We start from the raw sequence: 22058 nt of genomic DNA, 5'->3' as shown, positions 1-22058 counted from the left end.
CTGTGAAACAGTTTCACAGGCAGCAGAGCGTGAGAATTGCCAGAGCTGTTCAGTGTATGAAATTGTCAGATAATGACACTGCATGCAGGGAGAGACACCAGCTGTCAAAATGTCGGGGTGATGTCGGGGTGGGCGGGACAGAACGGCCATCAAACACCAGCCAATGGGATGGTTTCTGGGCGGGCCGCTACATTTATGTGGCCCCGCCCCCTCTCTGAAGCAGCTCAAACATTGGCTGGTGTTTATAGCGCTTGGTCCCGCCCACTCCCGACATCGCGGCTGAGTTGTAAGTCATCACAACTCAGCGCGATGTCGGGGGTGGGCGGGATCAAGCGCCAACACCAGCCAATGATTGGGCTGCTTCAGAGAGGGGGCGGAGCCAGAGAAATGTAGCCGCCCGCCCAGACCCATCCTATTGGCTGGTGTTTGGTAACTGTTCAGTCCCGCCCACCACCAACATCACCGTTGACTTTTAACAGCTGGTCTCTCTCCCTGCATGCAGTGTCATTATCTGACAGTTTCATACACTGAACAGCTCTGGCAATTCTCACCATCTCGTGAATGTGAAACTCCCCCTCTCTCCTATCTGTGCCACCCAATGCTGCCAATCAGTGCCACCCAATGCTGCCAATCAGTGCCAACCAATGCTGCCTATCAGTGCCAACCAATGCTGCCAATCAGTGCAAGCCAATGCTGCCAATCAGTGCCAACTAATGCTGTCTATCAGTGCCAACCAATGCTGTCAATCAGTGCAAACCAATGCTGCCTATCAGTGCCAACCAGTACTGCCTATCTGTGCCAGTGCTGCTTATCAGTGCCAACCAATTCTGCCTATCAGTGCCAACCATTGTAAACCAGTGCTGCCTATCAGTGCAAACCAGTGCCGCCTATCAGTGCCAACCAATGCTGCCTATCAGTGCCAGTGCTGCTTATCAGTGCCAACCAATGCTGCCTATCAGTGCCAGTGTTGCCTATCAGTGCCAACCAATGTTGCCTATCAATGCCAACCAGTACTGCCTATCTGTGCCAGTGCTGCTTATCAGTGCCAACCAATTCTGCCTATCAGTGCCAACCAGTGCTGCCTATCAGTGCAAACCAGTGCTGCCTATCAGTGCCAACCAATGCTGCCTATCAGTGCCAACCAATGCTGTAAATCAGTGTCAACCAATGCTGTCAATCAGTGCCAATCAATGCTGCCTATCAGTGCTGCCTATCAGTGCCCATAAGTGCTGCCCATCAGTGCTGCATATCAGTGCCCATCAGTGCTGCCTATCAGTTCCAATCAGTGCTGACAATTAGTGCCCATCAGTGCTGCCAGTCAGTACCCATCAGTGCTGCCAATCAGTGCCAACCAATGCTGCCAATCAGTGCCAACAAATGCCAATCAGTGCCAACCAATGCTGCCTATCAGTGCCAACCAGTACTGCCTATCCGTGCCAGTGCTGCTTATCAGTGCCAACCAATTCTGCCTATCAGTGCCAACCATTGCAAACCAGTGCTGCCTATCAGTGCAAACCAGTGCTGCCTATCAGTGCCAACCAATGCTGCCTATCAGTGCCAGTGCTGCTTATCAGTGTCAACCAATGCTGCCTATCAGTGCCAACCAGTACTGCCTATCTGTGCCAGTGCTGCTTATCAGTGCCAACCAATTCTGCCTATCAGTGACAACCAGTGCTGACTATCAGTGCCAACCAGTGCTGCCTATCAGTGCCAACCAATGCTGCCTATCAGTGCTGCATATCAGTGCCCATCGGTGCTGCCTATCAGTGCCCATAAGTGCTGCCCATCAGTGCTGCCAATCAGTGCACATCAGTGCTGCATATCAGTGCCCATCAGTGCTGCATATTAGTGCCCATCAGTGCTGCCTATCAGTGCCAATCAGTGCTGACAATTAGTGCCCATCAGTGCTGCCTATCAGTGCCACCTACCAGTGCCCATCAGTGCTGCCAGTCAGTGCCCATCAGTGCTGCCTATCAGTGCCCATCAGTGCTTCCAGTCAGTGCTGCCTATCAGTGTCCATCAGTGCTGCCAATCAGTGCTGCCAATCAGTGCTGCGAATCAGAGCCTATCAGTGCCCATAAGTGCTACCAATAAGAGCCCATCAGTGATGCATATCAGTGCCCATCAGTGCCACCTATCAGTGCCAATCAGTGCCCATTAGTGCCAATAAGTGCTGCCTATCAGTGCCACCTATCAGTGCACATCGGTGCTACCAATTAGTGCCCATCAACACTGCCAATCAGTGCTGCCTATCAGTGCCCATCAGTGCTGCCTTAGCAGGGATGGTGGAAACCCCTCTACAGATAATTGCAATACAAATTACCTTCAAGTGCAACAACTTTTTAGTTGGGAGGTTCACACCATTATAGCACTTTGGATTTTTGATTTTTTAGAGTGTTACACTTAATTGTATATGTTTTAGTTACAGTTATAATGTGAATTTTTTGCACTTGAAGTTAATTTCCCACCACCCCTGCTAAGTCCATGTCTTTATGGACCTTGCTTTGTGCTCTGGTGCGCAGTCATTTTGAAAGGGGCCATCCCCAAACTGTTCCCTCAAAGTTGAGAGCATGAAATTGTCCAAAATGTCTTGGTATGCTGACGCCTTAAGAGTTCCCTTTTCTGGAACTAAGGGGCCAAGCCCAACCCCTGAAAAACACCCCCACACCATAATCCCCCCTCCCCCAAATGATTTGGACCAGTACACAAAGCAAGGTACATAAAGACATGGATGAGCGCATTTGGGGTGGAGGAACTTGACTGACCTGCAAAGAGTCCTGACCTCAACCCGATAGAACACCTTTGGGATGAATTCGAGTGGAGACTGTGAGCCAGGCCTTCTTGTCCAACATCAGTGCCTGACCTCACAAATGCCCTTCTGGAAGAATGGTCAAACATTCCCATAGACACACTCCTAAACCTTGTGGACAGCCTTCCCAGAAGAGTTGATACTTTTATAGCTGCAAAGGGTGGGCCAACTCAATATTGAACCCTACGGACTAAGACGGCATTAAAGTTCATGTGCGTGTAAAGGCAGGTGTCCCAATACTTTTGACAATATATATGTATGTATGTGTGCTTGAGCTTTCGGGTGCACACCCTAATGCAATAGGCTGCGCACGCCTATGCCAATATGTGCAAATGATTTGCAGTTTATTTTCTACCTGTCACGGCTGAACTTTTGAGTGCCGCTCCACTTCCTGTTTTGCAAATATTTGCATCCAATCTGTGAATGTCTGCCTGTTTTCACACATTTGTCATAAATGCCATGTGTTATGTTTTTTTTTTACTTATTTTTAGGCAAATTTGAACAAGTTGAAAAATCTATAGAAAATTTGCCACACTTTTGCATAATGCAAGTGAGAACTATGCAACACGACACATTTATTACAGTGAGGAAAAAAAGTATTTGATCCCCTGCTGATTTTGTACATTTGCCCACTGACAAAGAAAATGATCAGTCTATAATTTTAACGGTAGGTTTATTTTAACAGTGAGAGACAGAACAACAAAAATATCCAGAGAAATGAATTTCAAAAAAGTTGTTATTTGATTTGCATTTTAATGAGTGAAATAAGTATTTGATCCCCTATTAATCAGCAAGATTTCTGGCTCCCAGGTGTCTTCTATACAGGTAACAAGTGGAGATTAGAAGCACTCTCTTAAAGGGAGTGCTCCAAATCTCAGCTTGTTACCTGTATAAAAGACACCTGTCCACAGAAGCAATCAATTTAGATTCCTATCTCTCCACCATGGCCAAGACCAAAGTGTTATCCAAAAATGTCAAGGACAAGATTGTAGACCAACACAAGGCTGGAATGGGCTACAAGACCATCACCAAGCAGCTTGGTGAGAGGATGACAACAGTTGGTGCGAGGAGTGCAGTTCGTTCTGGCTAAAACCCGCTGTCAGATGACATCACAAAGCCAGTCCACGCTCTGAAAAGGTTCTGGATATTTGGTTGGGATCCTGGACTGGCAGCTGGCCAGAGCCAGTCACTCCCATTGAGAGCCTAAGCCAGTCACTCCGCCCACAGCGCAGTGCTCCAGTGAGCGCTGGAGGAGCAGAACAGAGAGCAGTGACTGACTGTCACTGAAAGCTGAGAACTGAGCGATCAAATGATCAAATCAAATCTGACTTCTCAGTCTTAGAAACAGCAGGGGACACATGCTGCATCCATCTAGGTGAGGACCATTTGAAACCCATATTTCTCTTTAATTGGATGCAACTTCATCCATACACATCCCTTAATGTGTTTACATGTCATGACTTCCAATACAAATTCAAAGCACAAGGTATTTGGCCCCTACAGTGTAAAATCCCAGTCTTTTTGGGACCAAGGGAACCTGTCAAAATCAATGATAGGCTGAAATAAGTAGCACACTGGATGCTGTCTAGAGCAGAACTTGCTTTTAGGGCTGCATGCCCCAAATGCAGGAAATCCTTGTTCAGGACATACAGTATGTCACAAAAGTGAGTACACCCCTCACATTTTTGTAAATATTTTATTCTATCTTTTCATGTGACAACACTGAAGAAATGACACTTTGTTACTATGTAAAGTAGTGAGCTGTACAGCTTGTATAACAGTGTAAATTTGCTGTCCCCTCAAAATAACTCAACACACAGCCATTAATGTCTAAAACGCTGGCAACAAAAGTGAAGTACACCCCTAAGTAAAAATGTCCGAATTGGGCCCAATTAGCCATTTTCCCTCTCTGGTGTCATGTGACTCATGTTACAAGGTCTCAGGTGTGAAGGGGGAGCAGGTGTGTTATACTTGGTGTTATCGCTCTCACTCTCTCATACTGGTCACTGGGAGATCAACATGGCACCTCATGGCAAAGAACTCTCTGAGGATCTGAAAAAAAGAATTGTTGCTCTACATAAAGATTGCCTAGGCTATAAGAAGATTGCCAAGACCCTGAAACTGAGCTGCAGCATGGTGGCCAATACCATACAGCAGTTTAACAGGACAGGTTCCACTCAGAACAGGCCTTGCCATGGTCCACCAAAGAAGTTGAGTGCACGTTCTCAGCATCATATCCAGAGGTTGTCTTTGGGAAATAGATGTTTGAGTGCTGCCAGCATTGCTGCAGAAGTTAAAGGTGTGGGGGGTCTGCCTGTCAGTGCTCAGACCATACGCCGCACACTGCATCAAATTGGTCTGCATGGGTGTCGTTCCAGAAGGAAGCCTCTTCTAAAGATGATGTACAAGAAAGCCTGCAAACAGTTTGCTGAAGACAAGCAGATTAAGGACATTTGTTACTGTCCTGTGATGAGACCAAGATAAACTTATTTGGTTCAGATGGTGTCAAGCGTGGTTGATCTGCAACCAATGCCTGCAGGCTCTGATCGGTAAAGATCGGTAAAGGACATTTGTCAAGAATCTTACTAAAAAGGTATTTGAGTTTTCTTCTGCAGTTTCCCTTCTGCCTCTTTCCTGCTACTTCCTTCGTTGATGGTTTAATAAAGCATTGAAAACGTACTCAAGTGTTAGTGCATGTATCGTCCAGAGGTAAACTCAATGGAACCCTAGACCCGGTGCCGGTGAAACAGAGGGAAGGAGAGTGAAGGTAACAAGCCCGTTTAAACCAGCAGCTCCACAGAGAGTAATTGCTACACACTTAATAAAAGAGTTGCCTAAAGCAGCATTTCCCAACCTTTTGTCAGCCATGGCACCCTTTAATATCACACAAAAGCTTGAGGCACCTCAGTCTAAAATGTAAAAAAACATAAATGATACTTATCAATGGGAGAGGATTAACAACTAAACTCTAGCTAATCGCCTACATTGCCAGATGTTTTTAAAGTATAAGTTCACCTTTATTCGCCTTTTTTTTTACCTCTAAATTCCAGCTCCCCTATGTAACAATACAGCATTAATGTACTTCTGCAAAAATAAAACAGCTTTCCATTTATTCTACACATATCTTACTGATATGGATGTTTCAAAACACTGCTCCTTTACTTCTGCCTTACTTCCTGCCTTCTTTTACAGGGAGGAGTTGACCAGCTGATGTAATTAGCACACACCCTGCATCATCTACCCTCAGTTGGTCAACTCCTTCCTGTGTCATGACCTAAAGTCTGTCCAGGAAGTAAGGCATAAGTAATCGAGCAGTGTTCTGAAACAGCCATAAAGAGAGTGAGGTAAGCGTGCGTAGAATAAATGGAAAGCTGTTTTATTTTTGCAAAAGAAGTACATTAATGCTATATTGGCACATAAAGGAGCTGGAATTTAGAGAGAAAAAGGTGAACAAAGGTGAACTTAGCCTTTAATTTAAACCTACGTTGATTGATCTTCTTTACTTATCAGCATGTATTTGCTGACTTTCATTTTTATATATGCGGACAATTACTTTAACAAGCTTCTATATTTAACAGATTTTATCCCTGGGCAGCTTGGCATCACCCTCATCACTATCCCTACTAACAATGACACTGACCCCCCCATTTATTTCTAACAGTCCTCATGCCTTTCTTCGGACCCATCTGGCAGTCAATCAGAGCCCCTCTATCTGCCACATGCAGAAATCATCTGCTTGATGAATGGGTCCCTACTTGCCCCTCACCCATTGGCGGTCAATGAGTAGATGAGCTGGCAGGGAAGTGTCTTGCAGGGTGAATGTGTATCGCTGGCAGCATCCGGTGTGTACAGCGCTCTTTACCGATCAGAGCCTGCAGGCAGCATCCATGACAAACCCATACGGCACCCTGGTTGAGAAAAGCTGGCTTGGAGCAACAGAACTAACACTGTAACAATCTGCATGGCTGCTGAAGAGTACAGGGTTTTAATACCACCTTAAAATGAACATTAACATATATACGTATTCTTTATGTAAAGTGTATTTAAACCAAAAAACAAATAAAGCAATAGAATACAGTTTTCCAGTCCTTAGATTTCATCTGTATAAGTTTTATTTTTTCAGGCATTTTTTTTCACCTGGTAATCCTGTCAGTAATCCTTCCTTATCTACAATTATTTCTCAATTGTATCTATTGGGAAAGCCATAACTGTCATACAGACTGCACGTTCAACATCTGTTTATGTCACACATACATAGTAAATTGATGGGACTAGTAGTTTACATTATAAAGTTAAGCTTCTATCTTCTATGTTCTTTTATGTTCACAAAAAAATACAAGGGCACTGCATTTTTGGTGAGATCATTAGGGCTTTTCTGTACTTGACAGTAATGTTTTTAGCCTGAAAATTGAAAATGAATGTAGCCACCACACCTAAGGACTGGTGAGCTGCAATATATTACATTCTTGTATTTAGTTTTAGATACACTATAATAAGCAGTAAATGAGCTTTAACTCTTTAAAACTCAGTGGGGTAGCATAAAATTCCCTTGCAGTGGGGCTCCAGCAATGGTTATGCCCAGTGTACCAGTAAAAAGGATTTTTGCTTACCTAATCCCTACGTTCCCCAGCAATCAGCATTCAGCATTTTCTCTGGTGCTCCAGGTGTTGGGTTATGCCTACATTACCAGTAAAAAGGACCTAATCCCTCGCTTCCCCAGAAGTCGGCATTCAACATTTCTTCCTGGCGTTCCAGGTTGTGGGCAGTCCCTCAGCATCCTCACAATGCAGGGTAATTGGCTCTGCATTTTACTTGATGATGTCAGAGTACCTGTGACTGTCAGGGTACCTTAGAGGGAGAAGAGGCTCTGGTCTTATAGCATGGAGGGAGTCTGGGATAAAGTAGGTAAAAGTCCTTTTTCACTGGCACCCTAGAAATAAATGAGCATTTAATCCTTGCAGTGTGGGGAGAACCTCACTGCAAGGGAATTTTTTTTGTTTTCTATAGAGTCCAGCCATTACTTACCTCTAGCACTGTGGGGAATTCATCCTCTAATGTTGTCAAAAGAAGCACTATAAACTATGGGGATTTGTGGGTTTTTTATTAAAAAGATACTGGAACTGTCCTTACATTTGACAACGGTTAAAACACTCTCTCCCTTAAACTCAGTGGCAGCTGGTGCTCCATATTTTGGTGGGGGGCAAACAAACCAGCCCCTTCACTCGCACCAGCCGCCACACCACCACCCATGGGAGGCGGACGGGAATCAGAGGCGTTACGGGCTCCTGAAAGCTGCCCCTGGCCCCCTCACTCGCACTACCACCGCCCAGACGGGTTGGACGGCATCCATGTCCAGCCATAACCCCCCCCCCACGGGAGATGGATGTAAATCGGAGGTAGTGTGGGCTCCTGGAAGCTGCCCCTGGCCCCCTTGCTTGCACTAGGCCCCCCCCCCCATGCGCACGGACGGGTCGGATGCCATCCATGTCCTTACCTTAGGAGGTGGTGCTTGTGATCTGGGGTAGGGCTCCTGGAAGCTTGCCCCCCCACCTGCAGCAGCTTGCCATGACACCAGGCTGTTGCTTCTCCTCCCAGCCCAATAGGAAGTGGGTCCTGAGACCCAACCCGAATAGGAAGTGAGTCCTAAAACTCCCTGGCCAATCAGACTCGCTAACTGATTGGCTTGGAGGAGAATCATGAAGACAATAGTGATTATTCACTATTGTCACACAACTGGGTGGGCTCAGGGCGCAGTGCTCTGCGCCCCGATCCCACCCTTTTTTGAAACCAACTAAACCATCGGGCTCTAAACACATGCTTCAAAAAAAAACCCAGTTGAAATTCATGCGTCCGGCGCCCTGCATGTAGATAAGGGGCCGGGCGCATAGATTAGGGGGGCGGCGCCCCCTGAGCTCCTTATGGAGCAGCCGCCACTGCTTAAGCTGGTCATACACCAGTAGAATTTCATTCAAACATTCACACAGAAATTCTGAAAAATTATTCATCAGAGCATTTGATCTTGCCATCACTGATTCAATGAATTTTGTTCGAAAGCCCTTAAAGTTTCCTTTAAACCTGCTACTAAAATGGAATTTCAGATGTATTAAATAGGTTTCTTTTGTGCCTAGAACATGAAGAATACAATATGTGCAATTTTTCCTGAACAAAAACCACATTCACAGTGTTCATAAAGAAAAAAAATTCCCATCCTGCTCCTTTGAATTTTTTCGCCACTACAGTTGAAAACTATTGTCAATTTAAGTCCACTAACCACTAGAAAAGCAAACGAACGTTCCAAAAATAGAGTTTCTTTAACAACATTCTAAGGGTCTTTTTATGCCACGGAGCACACCTTATACTCTGTATAATGCGTGTCAGCTGGTGCGCATTTTCTAGGGGCCCTGCCAACTGTCAACCCTTTTTTTTAGTTAACTTTATTGAAATGTAATACTCTAGACACCACAGCGTGTTGCAATGCAGTGCAGTGCATCACAACAGACTGCAAACAAATGCAACCTACCCTACTTTTTTTTTATGCACACAATGTAGTGCATTTAAGTGAACTGAAATAATAGGACATAGCGAAAAATTGCTTTGTCTATGCGTTGGGACTGAATTGGGCAACTATGTCCTATAGAACCCAACTGGGCTGGTGTGTAGGAACCCTAAGGGCGCACAATTTTCATTTTCATTAGTGTTCCTGTACCATGCTATTGGTTAACACCATCACAATTATATGCAAAACATATACACCTTTACAGTCTATGGATTTATGGTCTGGTTGTTCTGTGGGATTTTGCTTGTGATATATTGATTTGTGCAGCTGCCATTTTTGCTTAGACGGTTTTGTAGAAAATGCATAGTAACGTGTTAAAATACACATACACGTAATAACATATGCAAGAAAATACAACAAACTGCATACCAACTAAGCAAAAGCAAACGTATTAATTTTCTTCCCTTGCCATGCTTCTAGATGCTGAAAAAAAAACACTCCCATGTGAACCTATGATAGAAAGTCTGCTGATAAGACAAACCCATTTGTTTGTTCATGGAATTATAGATCAGAATCCCCTACTTACACAAGGAGCCATGGGTTACCATCTTTCATGTAGCATTGTGCCACAAGAGAGCCCCTGAGGTTGTGGGGAGGGGGAGTATGATATTATCACACTGATATTACTATAGTGCCTATTATTTTTACATGTGGAACTAAAGAAACCCCATTTTAACTACTGATATGTGTGATTCAGGGAGTTCAAGATAAAATTTAAATACCTTCAGGCAGTGGCGTCGTTAGGGGGTGGCTTTTGGGGCTATAGCCCTGAATCTGGAGCCCATAGCCACCGAGTCTCTGCAGGGGTCCCCAAGGGGAGGGAAGGCTCTCTGGGGACCCTGATTTAAGTGGGGGGATCTCTTGGGACCCTGATTTAAGTGGGGGGCTCTCTAAGGACCCTGATGTAAGGGGGAGGCTCTCTGGGGACCCTGATTTTAAGGGGAAGGCTCTCTGGGTATCCTGATCTAAGGGTAAGGCTCTCTGGGGACCCTGATTTTAAGGGGGAGGCTCTCTGGGTATCCTGATCTAAGGGGGAGGCTCTCTGGGGACCCTGATTTAAGGGAGAGGCTCTCTGGGGACCCTAATGTAAGTGAGGCTCTCTGGGAACCCTGATGTAAGTGGGGGGCTCTCTGGGAACCCTGATGCAAGGAGGAGGCTTTCAAGGGACCCTGATGTAAGGGGGGGTTCTCTGGGGACCCTGATAAAAGGGGGATTCTCTGGGGACCCTGATGTAAGTGGGGGGCTCTCTAGGGATATATACACAAACACAAGTATATTGCTGTATATACATGTGTATGCCTGCCCAAGCGTATGACTCTCTTTACTACGCTGCTATGGACTCTAGCCCCAGATCTTTTGTAGACCTAGCAACGCCCCTGCCTTCAGGAACACTATAGAAGTTTTTTTTTTGCCTTTCTATTTTGTGCATTTTTTACGTATATCCTTTTTAAGGATTTACAATATCTTGGACTCACAAGCCCTACTTACGCCATAGAGCCAGTAAAGACATATTTTGCACTTATGAGGGCTAAGAAGCCTGAAACAGCTGTATGCAAGTTGGTAATACTTGCTCTGTAAAATGATGGCTGTATCTGTTCTATACATCAGAAGTTAGGGATGCACAGATGGCTAAAAGAGACAAAAAGAAATGATTTGCATCATTCCACCCACTTACCCATAAGCAGAGAAAAAGCTCATTGAGTTTGGGTTTTGTGCTGGAAATGAGAATGCGTTGTTTTTGTTATAAGAAGACAATGCTGTATATCTATATTCCATTTACTGATTTCTAAACATCCATTCTTTATTCCTGTCTTCTTATTCTAAGGTCACATGAGACAACTGTCATCAATTATGGTCAAACTGGGAAATGACTATAGGTCCACTGTCAGTCTAGAACTTTCTCAGGCACCCCCAGGCCGATCGATCTCAGTGAAAGAGTCCAAACTCTGCACTTGTTGTTTTAACTTTGGATAGTAAAACTTTTTTTTCTGCCAGTAAATACCTTTTATACAGCCCTCTTCCTGTTTCTTGTCTGGTAAAAAGCCTAGGCTTATGACATCATGCACAGATATCTCGTTCACTCTTGTGAGAGTTTGCCAGGAAGGGAGGGGGGGATGAGTCATAAAAGGGCCAACGAGAGCTGCAGAGCTGGAGGTATGCCTCTGTGTGTCTGTGTAAATCCAGGAAGTGAACAGACAGCAGCTTCAGCTGCCCACAGTTAAAATGGTTGTAGCCAGACTCAGTGGAGGGAGATTTCTGAAGCATATTTGGCAAGTACAGAATCACAGTACTGTATATATAAAATAATATGCAAAGTGGTTGGAAGGAAGCTTCAGAATGGCAAAGATGTTGATTTTTTTACAAATTATGTGAGCAGACGGCAGTTCCTCTTTAATGTGGCAATTGTTCTATAGAGCAAGCATATAGAACAGATTTTTTTTCTACTACCATTTAATGTTTATGGGCACCTTCAATTTTCTCTTTTCTTTCTAAACCTTCATCATACCCTCATCATCCTTGTTCAGACTCTAGGTGTTATGTATCCCCATTGGCCAATGAAAAACTGAACAGGTAGCAAGATCACATCTTGCTGTAATACTATGTTACATTTCTTAGCAAAAAAAAGAAAAACAGTATTGAACTTATTGATAAAGCAAACAGCTATGGTATTAGCAAAGTGCAGTAACCCACAGAGAATGAATAACATTTGATTGGCTGGTATGGGTTCTTATTAACCACTTCCCATCCCAGCCATCATCAAATGACGTCCGCAGGAGGGATCTCCCATCCTGGGCGGGCGTCATATGACGTCCTTGGCTTCCTGGCTGTCTAGGGGGCACGCGCGCACCGCGTCATTTGGGAGCCGATGCGCGTGCCCGGCGATTGCTCCATCGTGCCCCGGCGGTTGCACCCACGATTGCCCGATAACGGAGCAGGAACGTGGATCTGTGTGTGTAAACACACAGATCCACATCCTGTCAGGTGAGAGGAGACCGATCATGTGTTCCCAGTACAGAGGAACACCAATCAGTCTCCTCCTCTTGTGAGTCCCATCCCCCTACAGTTAGAATCACTCCTAGGTAACACATTTAACCCCTTGATCGCCCCCTAGTGTTAACCCCTTCCCTGCCAGTAACATTTATACAATAATCAGTGCATTTTTATAGTGCTGATCGATGTATAAATGTGAATGGTCCCAAAATAGTGTCAAAAGTGTCCAATATGTCCGCCGCAATGTCACAGTCATGATAAAAATCGCAGATTGCCGCAATTACTGGTAAAAAAAAAAAAGTAAATAATAGAAATGTTATTAATCTATAACCTATTTTGCAGACACTATAACTTTTGTGAAAACCAATCAATATGCGCTTATTGCGTTTTTTTTTTTACCAAAAATATGTAGAAGAATACATATCGGCCTAAATTGAGGAAATTTTTTTTTTTTAAATTGGGATATTTATTATAGCAAAAAGTAAAAAATATTGTGTTTTTTTCAAACTTGTCACTGTTCTTTTGTTTATAGTGCAAGAAATAAAATCCGCAGAGGTGATCAAATACCACCAAAAGAAAGCTCTATTTGTGAGGAAAAAAATTATAAAAATTTCATTTGGGTACAGTGTTGCATGACCGCACAATTGACATTAAAAGTGCGACAGTGCTGAAAACTGAAAATTGGCCTGGGCAGGATTTTTTTTTTATATATTTTATAATGTTACTACTATAAAAGCGAACTAAATGTTAGAACTGTTGAAGATCATATTTTTAAATTAACATCCACCTCTAAGACTGTAAATTTAAACAAATCATTGCGATATATAAGTGTAAGAGCAGCCAAGAAAACTGTCCCAGCATGCTCTTCCCTGCTTTTGCCAATAATAGCACTATTGGGATGACTGATTAAAACATCTATAAGGGGAGTCAGGATTGAAGCTTTCCTATATGGACCCTATTTCAATACCAAAGAAATAGTGGTACAGTAACCCCTGTTATCCAATCAAAATCCAGCTTTTAGCAACTGCAGACAGGCAGGTTTCTAATAAGTTTTGATTCAAGCTTGGACATCCCTGATGTTTATACCTAATAAACATGCTCAAATGGTCTTCTTAGCGTTCAGGTATCTGTTATTTCCTTATGGTTCTTTTTTTTTTTTTTTTTTTTTTAATGCTTTGACAATATCTACATTTCCTGTACATTTAATACAAAATGTCAGTATTACTTTCAACTAAATAAGCTGAATTCCTCGACCTTCAACAGGATCTTTATTTTAGCCATGTTACTGTAGTTTTCAAAAAATTTCAAAATTACATAAATCAACTGCAAACGACCATTACTAACTTGTTTAGTTGTTATATATTTCTCTATTTTCCATCTACTAAATTCTAAACTTCCATTCTCAGATTGTTTTAAGGGTGCTTATTTGCATGAGAAGATTGTCACCTATTCTGGACAATTATGGTCTTGATGGAAAATGAGTAAAAGTCCTTTGTCAGTCTGCTACCTGTACAGGCAACCCCAGGCTAAGCACTTTTGGTGCAAGCGTCCATGTTAGCTGGCTTTTCCTTGTCAGTTGATAATGCCCCCTTAATATTATGGTGTTTTGTAGGGTTGGCTCTTTAGGGCAAAAACGTGCACACTTGGTCTGCACTAAAATGCATGTTAATGTTGCAATCTATAGAGCGAGCATTTGACAGTGAGATATTTTGATTATCATCTTATATCCATAGGCAACTTTAGTTTTCTCTTTTCTTATCTAGGTGCCATGTATCTACATTGATAAATTAAAAACAATACTTTTAAACAGCAGGTATGTCCTACTTTCGCAACCAGTTTACCCTAGGGCAGTGATGGCGACCCTCGGCACCCCAGATGTTTTGGAACTACATTTCCCATGATGCTCAACTACACTAGCATCATGGGAAATGTAGTTCCAAAACACCTGGGGTGCCGAGGGTCGCCATCACTGCCCTAGAGGAACTCGTGAAATAATTTAGTGAAATAATTTAGTCTCAGTAATCCTTTGCTGAAAATACTTACATCTACAGCTCATGGTACATTGGTATGATCAACAAGATTTAGATATAGTAATAATAAGCAAAAAGTTAAAGAATGTGACACACCTAGAGTTTAAATATTTGGCGTCCCTAGAGTTTAAATACCTGTAATAAATAATAATTAATATTCAAGGTGGATAATTATTCAACATCCCCCTTGTACGAACAAAAGTATTTTCAGTAATATTTATTAAATCAAAATTAATCTAATAATAATGGCAAGAGAGGAAATTAAAACAGACCCTCAGACTTTTGTCATTGACATTGGTGATCTGTTGAGACACGACCCCTTGCATTGGTGGTCAGTGTGAAGAATGCTTTGTGACATTGCTGGCCACTGGAAAGAATTCTCTGTTACATTGTTATTCAATGGGAAGAATCCATCCCTTGCTGGTAAGGGTAACTTATCTGAGACATATGAGGGGAGGATCCACTGGTGCCATGTAGTTGGTTCTACCAAGTGACATAGTCCCCAGCAATGGGAGGTCAACCCAGCAAAGCTCAAAGATTTCCTAGCAACCTCTACAGTACAGCAGCCTTCCTCAACCTTTTCAACACAAAGGAACCCTTGAAATAAATTTCTGGTCTCAGGGAACCCCTGCTAAAAATTACTATATCTACAACTCATGATACATTAGTGTGATGGTCAGTGGGAAGAATGCTCCTTACACTTGTGGTCATTGGGAAGAATTACCCCCTTACAGATAGCTAAAAACATCAATGGTGTTAGTGGGAACTAATCTGAGAGGCAGAAAATGCTCATTGCTCAAGGAGCACCTAACAATCTCTGGAGGAACCCTAGGATTCCATGGAATGTTGGTTGAAAAACCCTGCTTTAGAGGAACGCTAGGGCTGATTCACAGAAGCCTGGTTGAGAAAGGCTGTTCTAAACTATTTTGCTACATCTAATTTTTTTATGAAATAAATGCAAAATGTCAACAATGCTTAAAATTTTAAATTGTAAATACTATTTTTTTTTTTTTAAATAACAAACCTGTTTATACTTATCTGCAGTGGAATTGCACAGAGTGGCCCCAAACCTCCTTTTCTCGGGTCCCCCACAGGCCCTCCTGGCTCCTCCTCTTCTTAGTGTGCCCCCATAGCAACCCACTTGCTATGGGAGTGCACCTGCAGGCTGGCTTCCAAGCCGCGCTGACTGAGTCCATACACGCAAAGAGCACAGCTCGGCCCATCCCCCTCATCACAGGATATGACTGACAGCAGAGGGAGCCAATGGCTCCTGCTGCCTCAGCAAAGCCTGGGAGAGTGGAGAAAGCCACTACAGACAGGCACTGGATAGAGTGAGGAGTCAGGTAAGTATAAGGGGGGTTAAGGGGCATACTACTACCAAAACATTTTTTACCTTAAAAAGTGACACTAAAGCTTCGTTTTTTTTTTTAAATAACAAACATATCATACTTACCTCCACTGTGCAGCTCGTTTTGCACAGAGTGGCCCCAAACATCCTCTTCTGAGGTCCCCTGGTGGCTCTCGCAGCTCCTCCCCGCATTAGATAACCCCCTAGGAGAAGTGCTCTCCCGAGGGGGTTACCTTGCGGGTGCGCTCCCGAGTCATTCATTCGGCGTCCATAGAAGCCGAATGTATGACTCAGCCCCGTCCCCGGGTCATTGGATTTGATTGACAGCAGCGGGAGCCAATGGCTGCGCTGCTATCAATCCATCCAATCAGGACCCGAGACACCAGCTTTTCCTGGTGTGCTCGTCTCCGGGACAAGATAGAGGGGGTACAGGTAAGTAAAACAGGGGCTCGGGGAGGGGGGGGGGGGGGCTGCAGAATTACAGGAGGTTTTTCACCTCAATGCATAGAATGCATCGAGGTGAAAAACCTCAAAGGTTTACAACCCCTTTAGTGCAGGGAATGTATCAAAGTAAAAAAAATGTTTAGGATTAGCTGAATTCACAACCTTTAACACAAGGATAAGGATCTTTCTTTTCGCCACGTGAATGTCATTTTCAAATCCTGAGAACAACTGTCACTTTTTAAAAACAAATCTTTTTATCCTGGTGTGTTAGCTTTGTCAGTTGATCTTGTAGAAGTAAGTAAGAAAAACAAGAAAATATTTCTCATAACAAACAGAAAAGGTTAAACAAATATAGGAAGTGGAGCTAGGCATAATAGATAATAGAGAGGAAGGATGATCAGATCCAGCAGTGAAATGATGTTACCATTGAGCTGTCCTCATTGTCCCTACACACACTTGTCAGAATCCCCCTGCTGGAACATGCCAAGGACGAGTAAAAAATAGAAAATGTAACATAAACAGAGCAGTCACAGGATGACTTTGCCCAGGATATTATGACATCAGGATCCCCGGGGTGATCTCAAGTCATTCACTGTGTTCAGGTCCCCATGGGTCACCATACACGTGACAATTGGACCGCACAAGCTTTGTACAATCAACTTTAAATATACCAAAACCATGTAATATGAGGACTTAGCTAAAAGATGCAATCCATTTGTATACAACTAGGCAGGTCCTTGTATTACATAGCTGTTGGTAGTTCTTAAACTCACTGCATACACTACAATCGGATTGTACAATTTGCACAGCTATGTAGTGCCTGATTGAATACAGATCCATTGGATAGATGAGGTAGGTCCTCATTTTACATAGTTTTGGTAAAGCTGTATGGTTTGATTTTATTATCTGATTAATGTGGAATTTGGTCAAAACAATCGAACCAGAAAATGATCAAATAGTCATAACTTCCCTTGCAATTGATTCAGACCAAACCAGGTTGAGAGGCCTGGGAGGAAATTGGCAGCCATAAATCCATTAAGATTTTGACTGATAAGATTAGGAGGCTGCCTAGTGATTGTACAGTCAGATTGGCTGAAACTTATACAGGATACAAACACCAACCGGATACAAACCTGTAAGGAAATCAGGACAGACTGCCAGGCAGGGGAACTCCTATTTGTAACTGTGGCACAGAACAATTGGTGGGCCCCCATTCTGTGAAGATGGTATGCACACATTTATTTTCTGATCACTCTCTTCTGATAGTTGATAACTCATTCAATTCACATCACACATACATGGAAGTAGATTTTCGAACGATAGTTGGATGATATGATCATAAATGATTAATTGCATCTCCTTTTTTTCTTGTAATTTTTTTTGTAATCTGAGAATCTGATTGATTGAAATAAAATCGAATTCAATTAATGAAAAAAGCATCTCAGTACATGATCAATGCAACATAATTGATCATTTTCCACCCTGGCCAATCATTTGATTGAATCCAATCGAATTCAATAGGAAGGGAAGTAATGTCTATTCGACAGTTTGCTTGTTTTGATTGAATCGCACATCAATTTCATAGTAATATTGAAGTGTGTGGCCACCGTTACATGTATTTGTTCATGGGGAGTGTTGTGGCTGTGCAAAGTAGATAGAGAGTAAGAGATGGTGCTGTGGGCATGGTAGGTAGGTAGAGACTGAGTGATGGTGCTATGTGCATATTGGCAGTGCATTGTAGGTAGGGGGAATTGTACTCCATGTATGGTGGCAGTGCATGGTAGATAGGTACAGAGTGTAGGTGCTGTGTGACAGTGTGCATGGTGGCAAAGCATAGTAGGTTAATAGTGAGAGATGGTGCTGTGTACATTATGGCAGTGCATGGTAGGTAGGTAGGTGGAAAGTGATCGTGCCGTGTACATGGTGGCAGTGCATGGTAGGTAGAGAGTGATGGTGCTCTATGCATGGTGGCAGTGCACAGTAGATAGGTAGCGAGTGATTATGCTGTGTACATAGTGGCGGTGCATGGTAGGTAGGTAGATAGTGATCATGCTGTGTACATGGTGGCAGTGCATGATAAGTCGGTAGGTGGAGAGAAACTGTGCTGTGTACATGGTGGCAGTGCATGGTAGGTAGGTAGGTAGAGAGTGATCATGCTGTGTACATGGTGGCAGTGCATGATAGGTAGGTATGTAGAGAGTGATTGTGCTGTGTAGTACATGGTGGCAGTGCATGATAGGTAGGTATGTAGAGAGTGATTAGGCTGTGTAGTACATGGTGGCAGTGCATGATTGGTCGATAGGTAGGTAGTGACCATGCTGTGTACATGGTGGCAGTACAGGGTAAGTAGGTAGGTAGTGATGGTGCTGTTTAGATGGTGGCAGTGCAGGGTGGGTAGGTAGATGGTAATTGTGCTTATAGTACATGCTGGCAGTGCAGGGTAGGTAGATAGTTATTGTAATGTAGTAGATGGTGGCAGTGCAGGGTAGGTAAGTAGGTAGGTAGTGATGGTGCTGTGTAATAGATGGTGGCAATGCAGGGTGGGTAAGTAGGTAGGTAGGGATCGTGCTATGTAGTAGATGGTGGCAGTGCAGTGTAGGTAGGTAAGTAATGATGGTGCTATGTAGTAGAAGGTAGCAGTTCAGTGTAGGTAGGTAGGTAATGATGGTGCTGTGTAATAGAAGGTAGCAGTGCAGGGTAGGTAGGTGGTTATCGTAATGTAGTAGATGGTGGCAGTGCAGGGTAGGCAAGTAGGTAGGTAGTGATGGTGCTGTGTAGTAGATGGTGGCAATGCAGGGTGGGTAAGTAGGTAGGTAGGGATCGTGCTATGTAGTAGATGGTGGCAGTAGGTGGGTAGGTTGTGATGGTGCTGTGTAGTAGAAGGTGGCAGTGCAGGGTAGGTAAGTAGGTAGGTAGTGATGGTGTTGTGTAGTAGATAGTGGCAATACAGGGTAGGTAAGTAGGTAGGTAGTGATGGTGTTGTGTAGTAGATAGTGGCAATGCAGGGTAGGTAAGTAGGTAGGTAGTGATCATGCTATGTAGTAGATGGTGGCAGTGCAGTGTAGGTAGGTAAGTAATGAGGGTGCTATGTAGTAGAAGGTAGCAGTTCAGTGTAGGTAGGTAGGTAATGATGGTGCTGTGTAATAGAAGGTAGCAGTGCAGGGTTGGTAGGTATGTAGGTAGTGATGGTGCTGTGTAGTAGATGGTGGCAGTGCAGGTTAGGTAGGTAGGTAGTGATGGTGCTGTGTAGTAGATGGTGGCAATGCAGGTTAGGTAGGTAGTAATCATGCTGTGTAGTAGATGGTGGCAGTGCAGTGCAGGGTAGGTAGGTAGTAATGGTGCTGTGTAGTAGAAGGTAGCAGTGCAGGGTAGGTAGGTAGTGATTGTGCTATGTTGTAGAAGGTAGCAGTGCAGTGTATGTAGGTAGGTAATGATGGTGCTGTGTAGTAGAAGGTAGCAGTGCAGGGTAGGTAGGTAGTGATGGCGCTGTGTAGTAGAAGGTAGCAGTGCAGGGTAGGTAGGTAGTGATGGTGCTGTGTAGTAGAAGGTAGCAGTGCAGTGTATGTAGGTAGGTAGTGATGGTGCTGTGTAGTAGAAGGTAGCAGTGCAGTGTTCCGTAGGTAGTTGGTGATGGTGCTGTGTAGAAGGTAGCAGTGCAGGGTAGGTAGGTAGGTAGTGATGGTACTATGTAGTAGAAGGTAGCAGTGCAGGGTAGGTAGGTAGGTAGTGATGGTGCTATGTAGTAGAAGGTAGCAGTGCAGTGCAGGGTAGGTAGGTAGTGATGGTGCTATGTAGTAGAAGGTAGCAGTGCAGTGTTCAGTAGGTAGTTGGTGATGGTGCTGTGTAGAAGGTAGCAGTTCAGGGTAGGTAGGTAGGTAGTGATGGTAGTATGTAGTAGAAGGTAGCAGTGCAGGGTAGGTAGGTAGTGATGGTACTATGTAGTAGAAGGTAGCAGTGCAGGGTAGGTAGGTAGTGATGGTGCTATGTAGTAGAAGGTAGCAGTGTAGGGTAGGTAGGTAGGTAGTGATGGTGCCCCGTGCTGGCAGTGCAGTGCAGGGTGGGTAGGTAGTGATGGTACTATGTAGTAGAAGGTAGCAGTGTAGGGTAGGTAGGTAGTGATGGTGCCCTGTGCTGGCAGTGCAGGGTAGGTAGGTAGGTAGTGATGGTACTATATAGTAGAAGGTAGCAGTGCAGTGTAGGGTAGGTAGGTAGTGACGGTGCCCCGTGCTGGCAGTGTAGGGTAGGTAGGTAGGTAGTGATGGTGCCCCGTGCTGGCAGTGTAGGGTAGGTAGGTAGGTAGGTAGGTAGGTAGGTAGGTAGTGACGGTGCCCCGTGCTGGCAGTGCAGGGTAGGTAGGTAGTGATGGTGCTCAGTGGCAGTGCAGTGTAGGGTAGGTAGGTAGTGACGGTGCTGAGTGGCAGTGCAGTGTAGGGTAGGTAGGTAGTGATGGTGCCCCGTGCTGGCAGTGTAGGGTAGGTAGGTAGTGATGGTGCTCAGTGGCAGTGCAGTGTAGGGTAGGTAGGTAGTGACGGTGCTCAGTGGTAGTGCAGTGTAGGGTAGGTAGGTAGTGATGGTGCCCCGTGCTGGCAGTGTAGGGTAGGTAGGTAGTGATGGTGCCCCGTGCTGGCAGTGTAGGGTAGGTAGGTAGTGATGGTGCTCAGTGGCAGTGCAGTGTAGGGTAGGTAGGTAGTGATGGTGCTCAGTGGCAGTGCAGTGTAGGGTAGGTAGGTAGTGATGGTGCCCCGTGCTGGCAGTGTAGGGTAGGTAGTGATGGTGCTCAGTGGCAGTGCAGTGTAGGGTAGGTAGGTAGTGACGGTGCTGAGTGGCAGTGCAGTGTAGGGTAGGTAGGTAGTGACGGTGCTCAGTGGCAGTGCAGTGTAGGGTAGGTAGGTAGTGACGGTGCCGAGTGGCAGTGCAGTGTAGGGTAGGTAGGTAGTGACGGTGCCGAGTGGCAGTGCCAGGCGGAGGGGGTATGTGATTACCTGATGAGTATGGAGACCCCGGCGTCCTCACAGTTGGCATAGATCCTCTCCCAGGTCTCCTTGATGATGCCCCTGTCGGTGTCCGTTATGTCCTCGGCTTTCCCCCAGCGCTCGGTGGTGTCATTCTCCTCTTTGGCTTTCTCCATGGACCCGGCTCGGGATGGGAGGACACACACACACACACACACGGAGAGGTCGGAGATGGAAGGTCGGTGTGTCCGGGCTGCGCACAGAGCCGTCTAATAGTCGGAGCTCAGCGCTCTGTCCATATTACGCTGCGTGTGAATGGCAGCCCGCAGATAAACTGAGCAAAAGTAAGATATTTCAAGGCATTGTCAGAATGCTGAGAGCCAATCTCCCGTCCCACCTCTCCCCCCTCCTCTCCTTCTCTTTCCTTCTGTCCCTGCCTTCTTCCCTCCCCTTTTCACCTTCTCTTTCTTAACTCTTTCTTCTTGTCCTCCCTTCTCCCCCCATCTGCCAGCATGCTCACAGTGTTCCCCCCCCCCTTTATTCACTTTCACCCCTTCTGCATCGCTCCTGTAGGTTCTGATCACCCCATTCCTCCCCTGCATTGGTTTGTCATGTCTATGCTGCTCACCTGTCAACTACTTTCCAATCCCAGGCTGCCCTGTTCTGTACACATCCCCTCCATTCCAAACATCTACCTGATAAATGAGAGAACACCAAATGATGGTCTCAAGAGTTCCAGATCCTTTATTGTTATTATTACAGGAAGATAAAAGACAACCAGCGCCTATCACAGAGTCAATGTGGGAAGAAAGAGCACCAAACAACTGTCCAAAATCCTTTACTGGTGCTATCATAGAAAGATAACACTGGTCTACAAATTTTGGGAAATTATCCACCTCTGAGATAAAATATTTAAATTCTTACACAT

The 22058-nt window shown here is 44.6% G+C and overlaps 1 protein-coding gene across 1 annotated transcript in view; it reads right to left on the bottom strand.

Moving 5' to 3' along the window:
* CYGB (cytoglobin) overlaps positions 1–21545 on the bottom strand; it is a 79618-nt gene extending 58073 nt beyond the window's left edge. Inside the window, exon 1 of the mRNA XM_073606203.1 lies at positions 21161–21545. Within this exon, the coding sequence (XP_073462304.1) occupies positions 21161–21306 (146 nt within the window). The 5' untranslated portion in view covers positions 21307–21545. The remainder of the gene's footprint in view (positions 1–21160) is intronic.
* Positions 21546–22058: the final 513 nt, after the last annotated feature.

The sequence above is a fragment of the Aquarana catesbeiana genome, linkage group LG12 (genome assembly GCF_042186555.1).
Source record: "Aquarana catesbeiana isolate 2022-GZ linkage group LG12, ASM4218655v1, whole genome shotgun sequence".
NCBI lineage: Eukaryota > Metazoa > Chordata > Amphibia > Anura > Ranidae > Aquarana > Aquarana catesbeiana.
Note: the sequence above shows the minus strand (reverse complement) of the source record. Positions and strands in the feature narration are given on the sequence as shown.